This window comes from Brassica oleracea, unplaced genomic scaffold, assembly GCF_000695525.1.
Source record: "Brassica oleracea var. oleracea cultivar TO1000 unplaced genomic scaffold, BOL UnpScaffold01303, whole genome shotgun sequence".
NCBI lineage: Eukaryota > Viridiplantae > Streptophyta > Magnoliopsida > Brassicales > Brassicaceae > Brassica > Brassica oleracea.
In genome coordinates this window covers 2075-16173 of record NW_013617847.1, presented here as the reverse complement: position 1 = coordinate 16173, position 14099 = coordinate 2075, and the positions used below count along the sequence as shown (strand labels likewise).

The following is a 14099-nucleotide window of genomic DNA, read 5'->3' as shown; positions in this document are numbered from 1 at the left end:
ACGAACGTCTGATCGGGTAGGGTCATCATTGATCTTAAGGTTGATGATTTTGGAGCAATCCGCCTCTATGTTGATAGTGGTCTTTCCATCCACACTCTTTTTCGAAATCTGCATGACATTACCATGAGGAAGGTCGTGTCCAATGTATGGACGTGTTGGAGCTTCGTCGATTTTGAGGTTGATGGTTTTAGAGCTATCGGCGTCTAAGCAGATCGTTGTGTTTCCATCCACAATCTTAATAGAACTATGCATTTTACTAGATGAATGATAAAAAAATTAATATAATTTGCAAAATGCCAAACAAAATCGAATTCTGAGACCAGAAGATCTAACTTTCACTAGAGTTTTTTTTTCTTTTTAAAGAATTGTTTACTCTTGGGACTCTTATTAGGGCTTCCTTTTGTAGACGTTTGGGGCTTGGGGAAAGGAAGGGATTTATTTGTGTAACAATTTCCCATAATGATATCATTTATTCTTTTGACTGCCTTTTGGAAAAGTAGTCTTGAGACCGTTGTGAATAAACTGATGCCTCTTCGGTGCCTTATCCAATATTTTACAAATTACTTGCCAACAATTTTAAAAGTAACACAGACCGTATTAATGTCGATAAATGTTTTTAGCTTAATTTTTTCAACCTTACTTCAGATCAATAAGATGTTTGCTTTGACGTTAGGTTAGAGAAATTCAGTTTTAATGACATTGCTAAAGAGATGGTGAACTGGAAGGGTAAATTAGTTTTTTTTTTCTTTCTTTCTGGACTCAAAAAGTTAAATACAAAATCACTGAAAATATGATGTGGCTTCTAGAATATGCAAAGAAAAATGAATTGATCTAAGCATATTTATGTAATACTCTTTTCCATGGCATGCAGCTCTGATGAATATTTTATCTGAGCATATCTATGTTTCGTTCTTTTGCATGTTGGTAAACCATATTTTGCTCATCAATGGTTTTAAAGATACAGCAAAAAATTACTTCGGTATTCAAATTATACTAGTTTAGGCCCCGTGCGTAGCACGGAAATAATTTTTCTTGCAAAAAAAACTGATTAGTTAAATTTATAAACTGTTAAAAAACTATATATTACACACATCATTTACATATATAAAACGTAGCAGAATAAAATAAAAATAAACATAAATATTACTTTCGATCGTTTTAAGTTCAATACTGACATAAATTACTTTGTCCAAGGCAAATACTAATTTGAAGCTTTCTTAACTACATTTTTTCTTGCTCTTAGGATTTTCTTTTATTTTCTCTAATTCCTAACATGTTTATGAGCAATTTATGTCCTTTCCTTCTTGTTTCCAGTAATTCAATCTAGTGCTTCATTAAAAATCTCCCTGTAAACAATTTTACAAATCAAAGGTCAGAAAAACAATTTTACAAATCCAATCAAAACAATAAGACCTTAAAAAAAAATCAGCATGTAACACGTAATTTAAACTACTTTACACATTAGTTTGAGAATATGTGATCTTTACTACCAAAGTATGCTGCTATAATTTTAAATTCTAACTGACAAATGATAAATTATACACAAGATATGATTGAGACATCAAACATCAAACATCCATTAAAAACTCGAATCAAAATGGCTTTATGAAAGAAATCTGTTCTTAGTTGACACATATCAAAGCATATTCTTAATTGACACTTACATTGACAAGAAATCTGATCTAGGGAATTAGGGACTCCATTCAAAGGTTGTTTGCAGCTCTATGTTAGAAGAACGACATGATTCTTTAAGAGCTCAACTGCCAACATAGTGCCTGAAAATATGTTAGAAATGTTCTAAGTATGACAAAAATTCTCCGTGATAAATATCCCTCTTTTGAACGTTATGGGCTTTGAAACATTACCTTTCTCACTGTATATTATCTTTCCAGCTTTAGTGAAGATGAACCATAGGAACACATATAGTTGCAGAACAGAGACAAAATCTATCTCAACCACAACATGCACATTGTAGTTAATAATGACTCGGGATGATTAAGTAAAAACCAAAACATATAGCAAGATCCAAAATGGCATTAAAAATTGTAAAAAGATATACATGCTTACGTATCTTGTTCCTCTATTGCTCCTCAAATCTTCCTGATGGAATCCTCCTAATATGACAAACCACACCTAAATATAAGACATACAATACAACTATGTACTTTTCAGATTTAAAGTTGGAACAGAACACCTAAATAAATACGAACATATATATCCTATAAGTGTATTTTTAATCGCATATTGTTTTGATATACAAAAATTAAATACACTTCCGGAATGGATTTAACAATGACTTCATATCAGGTTATAACCTGGTTTTATATTAAAAACCAAACATAATTAAAGCTTTATTTTTCATGAGGCTGCTGCAGACAAAGCATGAAGGATCAATTATCAATCAGTGTAAAGTATTTTCCTATTCAAAATGAATTTTACTTGTTAGAACATGGTTTGAGATCCATATGTATAGTGCTAATTTCATAACTCACCTGAACATTATAAGTTGAATATCTGAAAACGTTCAAGCTTTTCTCCTTAGATTCTTATAGAACGGAAACTTAAGTATAAGTTTTGATATGTTTCCTACAAAAAAGGGTCACGTACATTTAGGATGAAAATATGTATAGAAGATTGAATTGAGATGAAAAAAGAGACGTGTCTAAACCTCTACAACTGCAATTACCTAGAATCCATGAATAGAAGAAAAAGTTACATAAGAGAAGGTAGGAAAGATGAAGTTCATGGTGAGTTTTATAATAGAAGGAGCCGGAACGGTTTTAGAGATCGTGAAATCAATTGGTTTTGGATGAGAAAAACTCGGGATTTTAAAGTGAATGATTTATGCTAATTTTGAATTAGCGGTTTTAAATGGAAATATAAGAGATCGTGGATGAAGAAGAAAAATAGTAGGTAGTTATTATATTTGTTCTAGGCGTTTTCTAGTTTTGACTGATTTTTTTTTTTTTAAATTAAATAGTAATTACGTGGCAGATTTTGATTCGATAGGCGATTTGCGATTTAGTATATAAGGGATTATGGGATGCTGACAGGTTCTTCGGGTTTGCTTTTACAACCCTAACAAGAAATGAAGGAGAACGAAAAGCAACCAATAATTTAAAACAATTCAACACAAATAGTAACTGAAGTGACGCTTAAATTAGAAAGATAAGACAGGAAAAATATGAAAACTTTAACAAAAGCAAGTCACAAGAAGTAGGATTATGTGCTAATTCCACTAGTTAGCATAGGTCTTACGAAAGAAACACGAAGAACAGTAAGCACCAACATCGCCACCAGTCTTAGAGACGTAGAATTAAGTAAATGGTCGAGTCCTTCTTGATGTTGTAGTCAGCCAATGTCCAACCATTCTCAAGCTGTTTGTGACCAAAGATAAGTCTCTGCTGGTCCGGCGGAATGCCATCTTTATCCTGGATCTTAGCCCTGACGTTTTCGATGGTGTTGACGTCTTTACAATTCAAGGGGATTAACTTTCCTGTAAAAATCCTTACAAAAATCTGCATGATTTGACCATTATGAACGTTTGATCGAGAATTTCGACGGGTTTGGTCGTCACTGATCTTAAGGTCGATGATTTTGGAGCAATCCACCTCTATGTTGATAGTGTTCTTTCCACTCACAGTCTTTTTAGAAACCTGCGTGACATCACCATGAGGAGGGTCTTGTTCAATGTTTCGACGGGTTGGCTCTTCGTCGACTTTGAGGTTGATGGTTTTGGACCTATCGGCTTGTAAGCTGTTTGTTGACTTTCCATCCACTATCTTAACAGAACTCTGCATTTTATTATATGTACTAAGAAAAAAAAAGTTGAAGACGAGATAATTTGCAAAATGCTAAACAAAATTGAAATATGAGACTAAAGAAGATACAACTCTTAGGTTTCTTTTTATAGACGTTTGGAGGAATTAATTTGTGTACCAATTTCCCATAATGATATCATTTATTCTTTGGGTTTTGTGCGAAAAAAACCTTTGAAAATGATTTTTTTTGCGTATTAAATTGCGAACTTGAAAACCCATAGGTAACCACGAAGTGACGGTCAACCCACAATATAGCTTAGTCGTGTATATTTTTAACTGAAATTAAAACGACGTAGTTTTGAGCAATTTATTTTTTCTGTAAAAAATGCATAATATGAGGATCGAACCCGGGTCACTGGTAAAACCATGATCAACCAAACCATTTATGCTGTCATGTTTCTTCTGTTAACAGTTGAACACAAACTCACTTATACTACTTGTATTCTTCTTCTTCCTCCTTCCTCGTCTGTCAAATGAGCCCTAAGGATGAAGGAGGAGTTGTGGAGATTTCTGATTCCGTGCCGCTCTTTCGCTCCACCTCGCTCTCCTTGCTCCTCTCTAGATCTCGCTAATCATGGTCTCTCTCACTACATAAGTTTTTGAAATTGAATATTGAAAAACTTAGGATCTGAGTGCAGAGTTGCGAATTCTCAATATTGTTGTTCTGTATTTGTCAGGACCGGTACATCCCCATTTGGGGCCCTACTCAAAATGAGAAAAATGTGCCCCATTGTTAAAGCCCAACTAAAATAATACAAAATTTTTAGGAAGAAAAAATACAAAAAACGACTTGGGGCCCTAAGCAGTGGCTTATGCTGCTTGTGCTCTGGGCCGGGCCTGTATTTGTGTTTGGGAGAGAAGCAGTGTCTGTAATACGTGCTCATGCGAATTTTAGTTCATGTTTAATGATGCTAATTAAAGACTTTTAGAAGATACTTTTTGGGAATGTGTGAAACGCGGTATTCTTTAATTAATTATTTTAGTTCATGTTTCTTAAAATGTTCATTGTTCTGTAATTACGTTTGAGATAGATTTAGTGGCTGTGTCGAGACTCGAGAATCATGTGCAGAGGAAAGAAGAAGAAGAATAAATATATCAAATAAGAAAGTGTTCAACGGTTAACAAAAGAAACATGACAGCATAAATGGTTTGGTTAATCCTGGTTTTACCAGTGATCCGGATTCGATTCTCGTATTTTTTACAGAAAAAATAAATTGCTCAAAACTAGGTGGTTTTTATTTCAGTTAAAAATATACACATTCACATTCTTATACACCTATACACGACTGATGGCTATATTACGGGTTGACCGTCACTTAGTGGTTTGACCTTTCAAGTTCGCGGTTTAATATGCAAAAAAAATCATCTTCGAAGGTTTTTTCGCAGAAAACCCTTATTCTTATGACTGTCTTTGGAAAACGTAGTCTTGAGTCGACCGTTGTGAAGAAAATGGTGCCTCTTCGGTTCCTTATCCGAGATTTTACTATTCTGTAAACAATTGTAAAAATAAAACAGACCGTATATCATTTTTAACTTACCAGTTCAAATACGCCACATATATACCATTATTAAAGTCACATTACTTTAAGGTTGAGAAAAGTTGTTAGCATAATTTCTCAACCTTTCCGCAGGTCAGTAAGATGTTTGTGTTGACGTTAGGTTAGACATATATTGACATTGCTAAAGAGATGGTGATGGGCGTGATTCGCTTTTAATAAACTGGAATGGGAAATTAGGTGTGTGTGTGTGTGTGTGTTTTTTTTTTATGCTGGACTCAGTGTTAATATAAAAGCATTAGAAGTTTTTAAATGACCATTTCTTCTGTGATTCGTTTCCATGTGATGGAGAAACCAACGGGTCTTTCTACTATTCAATTGTCTGATCTAAATCTTAATGATTTTTATATCGTTATTAATGGCCTAGAAGAACCCTTTTAAATGTATTGGAAATCATTAGACTGTGAGAAATATTGCACATCAGAAACTGGAGATGATCTTTATACTAATACATGAGCCACTTCATTCACTGTAATGAGTTTGGAATAAAAAATCCAGTAAATTTAACAATGCTGAAAAGAAAAATGTAGAGCTCGTAGATGAGACGTTACTGATAGATAGGGGGAGGTAAGTTAACAACGACACAAGAGATATTTGATGGTTTGGTGTGTGATCTGGTTTGAACTTTAATGAAGAAAATCACCATTTAGATTGAACTAAAAACTCTTCCATAAACTAAGAATCAAAGCTCGTTTAGCTACCAAAAACTCTTTCTTAAACGGTTATTAAAAATTGAATCCCATTTAGACGCACAACAAGCCCTTAAACAGGGAAGGTAATGGAAAAAATGTAAAGTATACAAGAAGAAAAAGGCCACGTAAATAACTGAAAGCAACAACTGAAATAAAGCCCAATGGTAAGGAACGTGCTCCAACGCTGCATCACGCTACCTCAGACGCAGTACTAAGTGAAGGGTCGAGTCCTTCTGAATGTTGTAGTCGGCCAAGGTGTGACCATCCGCAAGCTGCTTTCCAGAGTAGATCAATCTCTGCTGGTCCGGTGGGATACCTTCCTTGTCTTGGATCTTGGCCTTGAAGTTGTCAATGGTGTCGAAGCTGGCCACATCGTTTATGACAATGGTCTTTCCAACCAAATTCTTTGCAAAAATCTGCATGACTTGATCGATCCTAAGGTCGATGCTTTTGGAGCTAGCCACCTCTAGGTTTATCGTCATCTTTCCATCCACAATCTTTTTGGAAATCTTCGTGGCTTTATTACCATGACTAAGGGTTGTGGCTTCTTCGCTGATTTTGAAGTCGATGGATTTGGAGCTATCGACTTCTAGGTTTAACATTGCTAATTCCATCCACATTCTTAAAAGAAATATGCATTCTTAAGACAATTTGAAAAACGTAAAAAAAATCAAAATATAAAACCAAAGAAGATCGAACTTTTACTCTGAATCTTAGCCAAATTCAAGGGAATTCCTTGATTGTATTTATTGATATTAAACGGAATATATATAGTACAAACTTATCAAAAAGTATATTGACAAATATATATACATATCAAAAAGGAATATATACTGATGTTAGGGGTGGACACTTTACCCGATATCCGAAACCGATCCGAAAAACCGAACCGAAATCCGAACTGAAGTAGCAAAATATCTGAACGAGTATTGAATTAGGAGAGATTGGATATCCGAACCCGAACGGGTAATATCTGAACCCGAATGGATATCCGAAGATAAGAACATATCTCTATAATATTCTTTGAGAAGTCAGTTTCCTACGTGGCGCACTCACGTTAACTCTCACGGTGGTTGATTACGATGATACCATTAATGAATCAAATATATATAATTATAATTATTAAATATTCATTAAAATATTATTTTATTTATCTTTCCTTTATCTTTATTTTTCCAAATAACCTATATAATATATTTTTTAATAATTTTTTTAAAAGAAATCAGTTTTCTACGTGGCGCACTCACATTAACTCTCACGGTGGTTGATTATGATGATACCCTTAATGAATCAAATATATATATAATTATAATAATTAAATATTTATTAAATATTATTTTATTTTTCCTTTTTTTATTTATCTTTCCTTTTTCTTTATTTTTCAGATATGTTAAATTTTATTAATATTTTATTAAAAATTAAAAGTTAAAAATTAAATTTTATTAATATTTTATTTATCATATATGTTATTTGAAAAATATAAAATAGAACTTAAATAAAAAAGATATATTAAATTAAATTTTATTCATTTAAGATATCTTAATTTATGTTATTTAAATTATTTTGTAATAATTTGATAAATAGATTGATTTAAATAAAATGCTTAATACTTTTAAAATATATATTATGTTGCTAAGATTATCTTTAAAAATGGAAGATTATTTCTTTACTTTAAAATCAAGATTAGTTTGTGAACTTCCCTTATTATGAATTACACTATATATATAAAAGATATTTTCGTTTTTAAAATTTATAAATTTTCTTTGTTATATTGGTTATTTGAAAAAATTAAAGAAAAACGAAATATATATAAAAAGAAAAAAATATAATAAATATTTAATAATGATAATTAGATATATTTGATTCATTAAGGGTATCATCGTAATCAACCAACGTGAGCGCGACACGTAGGAAACTGACTTCTCAAATAATATTATAGAGATTCATAATACGGAAAGTTCACAAAATAATCCTTATTTTAAAGTAAAGAAATAATATTCCCTTTTAAAATATAATCTTAAACAACATAAAACATATTTTAAATTTATTTAAGCTTTTTATTTAAATCAATCTATTTCTCAATTTATTGCAAAATAATTTAATTAACATAAACTAAGATATCTTTAATGAATAAAATTTTATTTAATCTTTCTTTTTTTTAATTTAAGTTCCTTTTTATATTTTTCAAATAGCATATATGATAAATAAAATATTTCTAAAACTTAAACGAAAATATTATATATATATATATATAATGTGATGTCATAAAAAGGAGAGCTTAGAAAAATAAACTTGATATTAAAGTAAATAATTAATTTTCCCTTTTAAACTTTATCGGTTATTTTTTTATGCAACTTTGTATCTATATTCACTTTATTTTTAAAATTTTATTCAAATCAACATATACAAACTTACTAAGAAATCAAAAAAATAATTACACATCTGTAAAACTAAACTAATACAATGAATACAGTTAATATAATTTGGTGAATTAGGTTAGAAATATTATACATGAATTTGACGGAATATATGTAACAAAATATACCCACAAAATGAGTAACTAAATCAATCCAATTTTTTTATACAAAGTCAAATAATAAATCATATATTTTATTTAAAAAATATTTTCTACTTATAAATTATGGAACGACTCAACATATTACTAAATAAATATGAAATTCTGAAATAATATTATAAATATATTAACCAACTATTACAGTTAAGTATTTTGTATGACTTATATATATGCATAAGGTGTCAAAAGACTATAATTGATATATTTATTATTGTGACTTTGCATCAATCAACACTTTAGTGTACTTTTACTATTTGATTCTCAAAATAACATATATTAAATTATAAATAATCTTACTAAAATATATTTACAAATCTAAGACAATAATCAAACTACGTGAAATAACAAAACTAATCAAAATTTTAATCTGTGTAACAAAAATATTTTAGTTGAATTGGAAAAATAAATGTTCTCTAATATATCCAAATAATAACTAAACAGTCGAGATATTATATATCCAAAATTATACGTCTAATTGACTAACTAAAATAACATAATTTTATTTAAAATAAGCCTTGCATTTTGATTACAATATAAATAACATAATAATTAAAAATTAAAATAAAATATTTATAAATTATTATAATATATTTACTTATCAATATGTATACCCGTGCATGAGCACGGGAAAATCACCTAATGTATAATTAACCATATATTTCTAGTTTACATATCTCATTTTATATAAAATATTTATATTGATACTACACATACTTTAAGTTCATATGATATACATATAATTATACGAGAAAATAATTTGTTACTCACTTAAAATGCTTGTCAAACTTTTTATTTAAAGAATTAACAAAAAGTTACATCCAAAATTTAAAAACAATAACAAAATTAATGTCTTTTTAGTTTTCAAAATGTTATGTCCAAATCTATTAACCATTCAATCTATTAAAAATAAAAAATTAGTAAAGTGAAAGTTATATTTTTAAATACAAGAAATTTGAGAAATGAAAAATTAAATTTTTTTTTCAAAATCTAAATATCCGAACCCGATCCGAAATAACCGAGCCCGAACTAAAAATACCCGAACCCAATTCGAAGTACAGAAATATCCGAACGGGTTCTATATCTCTATATCGAAATACCCGATCCGAACCCGAACTGATATATAGTATACCTCCTCGTTTTTCAAAAAATACCTTTTTTATCTTTTGCAAGATCCAGTGGACTTCCAGGGCCAATCTTTTGAAACCTTTTATAAGAGCATGAACATCCCAAGGTTCTTAGGGAGATTTTTTGACAAAATATGGGCTCCACTAACGCGTGGATCTCATAAAAATTTAAAAACCACTTCCTAAAATCACCAAATAAAGATCGGTAATTGGGGGATTTTGGTACTGTTTACGGGCCCTACCGACACGTGACTGCCCGCGATTGGTTTATTTTTTTTTTTTTTAGAAAACACAAAAAAAAACTTAAGGATCCCTTGCGATAATCATGGTCTAAGGAAGCGAAGAAATTAATAAAATAAAATGTTTTACAAAAATATACACAAAATAATGAAATTTGTTACAGACCAAAATGTTTTAGTACGACTCCAAACTATTTTGCAAGATTGCCGTTATTAGGAAACAAACAAAATCTTCTCCACCATTGATAAACAGCTGAGGAATCGTGTCCAGAGCTTTCGCTACTCAAACCCTCGAGCCTCCTCCGCGATGATGCAACTTTGGTTTTGGTTTCTCAGATCATAGATTCCATCGTCGTTTCCTTTCCCACCGTAACTCTCTACCACTGGGCCTTTTTTAATGAAGTGGGCCGGAAAAGTTCCATGTACTTTAATTTAACTCTACTGGACCTTGTCCTTTTAAACTATGGCCTTTAGGCATGTAAAACATTTTATTTATCCTGTCTTCAATATGAATGTCTTTAATATTAATGTCTTTTTACAAAAAAAGAAGGAAACAAACAAAAATATATATATGATGAGAAATTGCTACAACCGTATAAACCCATAGCATTTTTAATTGTTGATAAGGGTTATGTCTAAACATATAGAATGTGTATTTATTGTGGAAAACGTAATTGAAAATATCTTTAAATTGATTAAAATAGTATTAAATAAAAATATATAATTAATAGAATAAAATAATTATAACAAAGAATTGTGATAATAATGTAACTCCGAAAACCATAAGACTACATATAAACGGTTAAAAGTAGGAAAGTATAGCTCAGCCTTTTTTTCAAAAGTTATGAACTCAGAATCAGTCGTGTAACAGAAAGATAACATCGTTGATTGGTGATGAACCAGTGATGCCCTACTAGGGACCGTATACTTAGCTGGGGATTGCAAACAGACCCAACCTGTCTCCTATGTTCTACTGAGCCTGAATCCAGGAACCATCTCCTCTTCAACTGCTGTTTCTCCCTCTCAATTTGGACGGCCCTATCCCGTCGATGCTCTCTTCAAGCGCTACCTGACTGGGACCAAACCATCCTACAACTGACTTCTCTTCGAACGGGTAAGCTCCATCGTCGTCTTGTAATCATAGCCTGGCAAGCAACGACCTATGCGATCTGGACATAACGCAACTCTCGTCTTCACCGCTCAGTCTTCCGCTCAACTGACTCCATTACAAAAAACATCATCACTCAAGTCACAAACAGGATCTCCTCCTTCAGACCATCTAATCCAGCAATAAGCTCCAAGTTGATGCAAATTTGGTTTTCAACTGAATGATCGAGACTCTTCACGATCGCTCTGCCCTTCGCAAACTCCGTAACTTTCACTCTCCGTAACCTCCTACCTAATGGGCATCAACTGGTTTAATGGGCCTAATTACTCTTTTGATTTCTGATTTCTGTTTAACAAAAACTGGTCTTACCTACTTAAACTAGCTTTGGGCTTGTAAACATTTTAATTCTCATGCATTTTAATATATGAAAGCCAAGTTACAAAAAAAAAAAAAACATCATTGATTGGTCCAGCTTGTAGATAAATAGCTTTTTACATATGGATAGAAAAACTACGTACTCTGAGATTCAAAGAACGAATGTATAATAAACCACAGCTTACAACTAACATCATCTTTGTGCACTACACTCCTTAGAAATGCTTAAATGAAAGAAACACTAGACTCTGGTAACAAACCACCCTTGAGAGGACAAAGCAAAAAAAAAAAAAACAGTGATTCTGAAAGATGCAAGCAAAGTCCATTTCAGGAAAAGTCTATCAACAAACACATGAATCTCCATTCACATACTTATCAAAAAAAAAAAAAAAATGAATCTCCATTCTACAAAACTTAAAAGACAGAAGATATTATAAAGGTAAAATCTTAGTCTAAACACATTTCCTCTAACATGTCACATTCTTCAGTATAGCAAAAGAAAAATTGAAATTCACCGGCATTCATCAAAGTCATCTTTGCTGTTGCTCATCCGAAGCATCTATGATACTCACCCTTGTCTCCTTCTTCCTCAGCTTATCACTATCTCACTACGGTCATCTTCTACCGCATTATCGACGCCGGATATCTCATCTTTTTTTTTTTTTTATGAAATTTTCAATTTATTGATCAACGTTGGAAAAGTGCTAACATGACTGTGTTTTTTTTAAAACTAATGTAATAAAAGGGTACGCTACGCTATCGCAGCTCTGTTGGCTTCCTATGCCATGTGAGCTTCAAACCAACGAACCATTAGTTCCCGCAACTTTGGGTTCATATGATATTTTGTAGACATGATGCATTCATTGCTCGCAATGTCTCCTCAATGAATGACCAGCGGACTGTATCAAAGGCTTTGGCTATATCCATCTTGATAGCTGATCGCGGTGAAACCGAGTCGTTGTGGTAGTCTTTCACCAGTTCTGTCGCTAGGAGGACGTTCTCCAGTAGCAACCGTCCCTCCACAAAAGCACACTGGTTAAGCTCAATAGCCTCCGGAAGTGTAACCTTTAGCCTACGAGCTATGATCTTGGACACAACTTTATAAATGACATTGCAACACGCAATAGGCCGGAAATCTGTCATTTTTATCACGTCCTTTGTCTTAGGAACCAAGGAGAGGATCGTAGCGTTTATACCATGAGGCATGAACCCGTAGATGAAGAAAGACTGAACAGCGGTGATGAAGTCTTTTCCAACCACTGCCCAAGCTGCTTTGTAGAATTCCATCGGATAGCCATCTGGTCCCGGAGCTTTGTTTGTTGGCATAGAGAAGAGAGCTTCCTGTATTTCCGCCGGTTGCACCGGAGCCTGCATCTTTATGGCATCCTCATTAGTGCATCGGTGATCAATCAACTGACTGAGCTCCTCATGCGTAGTTCTCATCTCCACCTGATGGGATCCATTTAAGAAAGTCTTGAAATGGTCCACTGCTTCACGCTTTATTTCAGAGGGTGTTGTTAGGATTTCACCGTCATTAGTTACAATTCTTCTGATCGTATTGCCGATGTTCCGGCTCTGAGTTACCTTGTGGAAAAATCTTGAGTTCCTGTCTCCAAGCCCCAACCATTGTACTCTAGATTTTTGATAATAGAATTGCTCCTCAATACCCGATATATGATGCCAATGCTCCCACGCATCTGATGCAGCCTCAAAAGTGGACGTTTGGGGACTCTCCATTGCCTCCGTCTGTTTAGCACACAGATCCTCGTAAGCCATTTTGACACGTTCGGGTAGATCACCATATAAATCTCTATTCAGACCTCGCATTTCCATTTTAAGAGCTTTCAGTTTCTCCTGGAGTTTACCAAGTGCAGCGCGTGAGTGGAAGAGAGGTGGAGACTCATTCCATATCCGTCCAACAACTTCAAGGAATCGAGGATGGCTGGTAAGGTGAGTGAAGAATTTGAATGGCTTTGCGTTACTCGGAGATATATCACGCAGCTAAATGTGCATACGTAGGTGATCAGAGACTCCTCCCGCTTCAAACGTAGCAAATGATTGGGGGAAAACATTTATCCAGCTGCTATTTGCCATGACCCGATCTAGCTTCTTACTAATGGGATTGTCGTCTTGGCAGTTTGTCCAGGTGAAAGTTGGGCCAACCTTAGCGATGTCCATCATGTCGCATTTCAGCACCACATCTTGGAAATCCTTTATCGCATTCCTGTCCACTCCGTTGTTCATAGAACCAGATTGTTCCTGTGACGTTAGTGCTACATTAAAGTCACCCTGTATGATCCACGGGTTTTGCCCGACAGACCTCCCAATAATCTCCATCTCACGCCATAGTTCCCTACGCTCGTTTGCTTTGTTGAACGCGTAGACGAAGGAACAGAGGAACGTGTCTCCTGACTCCTTGTATTTCACCCACAAGGTGATAATTTGCGCACTGGTAGAAACCAAGTGCACGTCAACCTCATCAGAATAACAAACCCAGATGCGACCCAGCCGATGGTTGGAATAGTTGTGAACAAATTTCCAGCCCGGAAAAGTAGCATCAAACACTTTTCGAAAATTTTCCTCCTTTACTCTAGTCTCAATCAGACATC

At 33.3% G+C, this 14099-nt stretch overlaps 1 protein-coding gene and 1 long non-coding RNA gene across 3 annotated transcripts; both read right to left on the bottom strand.

The window, feature by feature from the left end:
• Positions 1 to 1101: 1101 nt before the first annotated feature.
• Positions 1102 to 2828, bottom strand: LOC106321201. 2 transcript variants are annotated; one of them, XR_001266018.1, is made up of 6 exons: positions 2687 to 2828; positions 2493 to 2586; positions 2060 to 2114; positions 1866 to 1946; positions 1665 to 1775; positions 1102 to 1346 (listed from the first exon to the last, which is right to left on the bottom strand). It is a non-coding gene; the product is annotated as an uncharacterized LOC106321201 (long non-coding RNA). The 2 variants fall into 2 exon arrangements; XR_001266019.1 differs by having other exon boundaries at positions 2068 to 2114.
• A 474-nt stretch (positions 2829 to 3302) lies between these two features.
• Positions 3303 to 6566, bottom strand: LOC106321200 (polyubiquitin-like). The gene is made up of 3 exons (XM_013759513.1): positions 6268 to 6566; positions 3608 to 3613; positions 3303 to 3525 (listed from the first exon to the last, which is right to left on the bottom strand). The coding sequence occupies exons 1-3, from the start codon at positions 6549 to 6551 to the stop codon at positions 3303 to 3305; spliced, it is 513 nt and encodes a 170-aa protein (XP_013614967.1). The 5' UTR covers positions 6552 to 6566.
• Positions 6567 to 14099: the final 7533 nt, after the last annotated feature.

What these genes read in the sequence shown, in the direction of transcription:
- LOC106321200 (XM_013759513.1), bottom strand. Translation starts at nt 6,551, where the DNA reads ATGACGATAAACCTAGAGGTGGCTAGCTCCAAAAGCATCGACCTTAGG.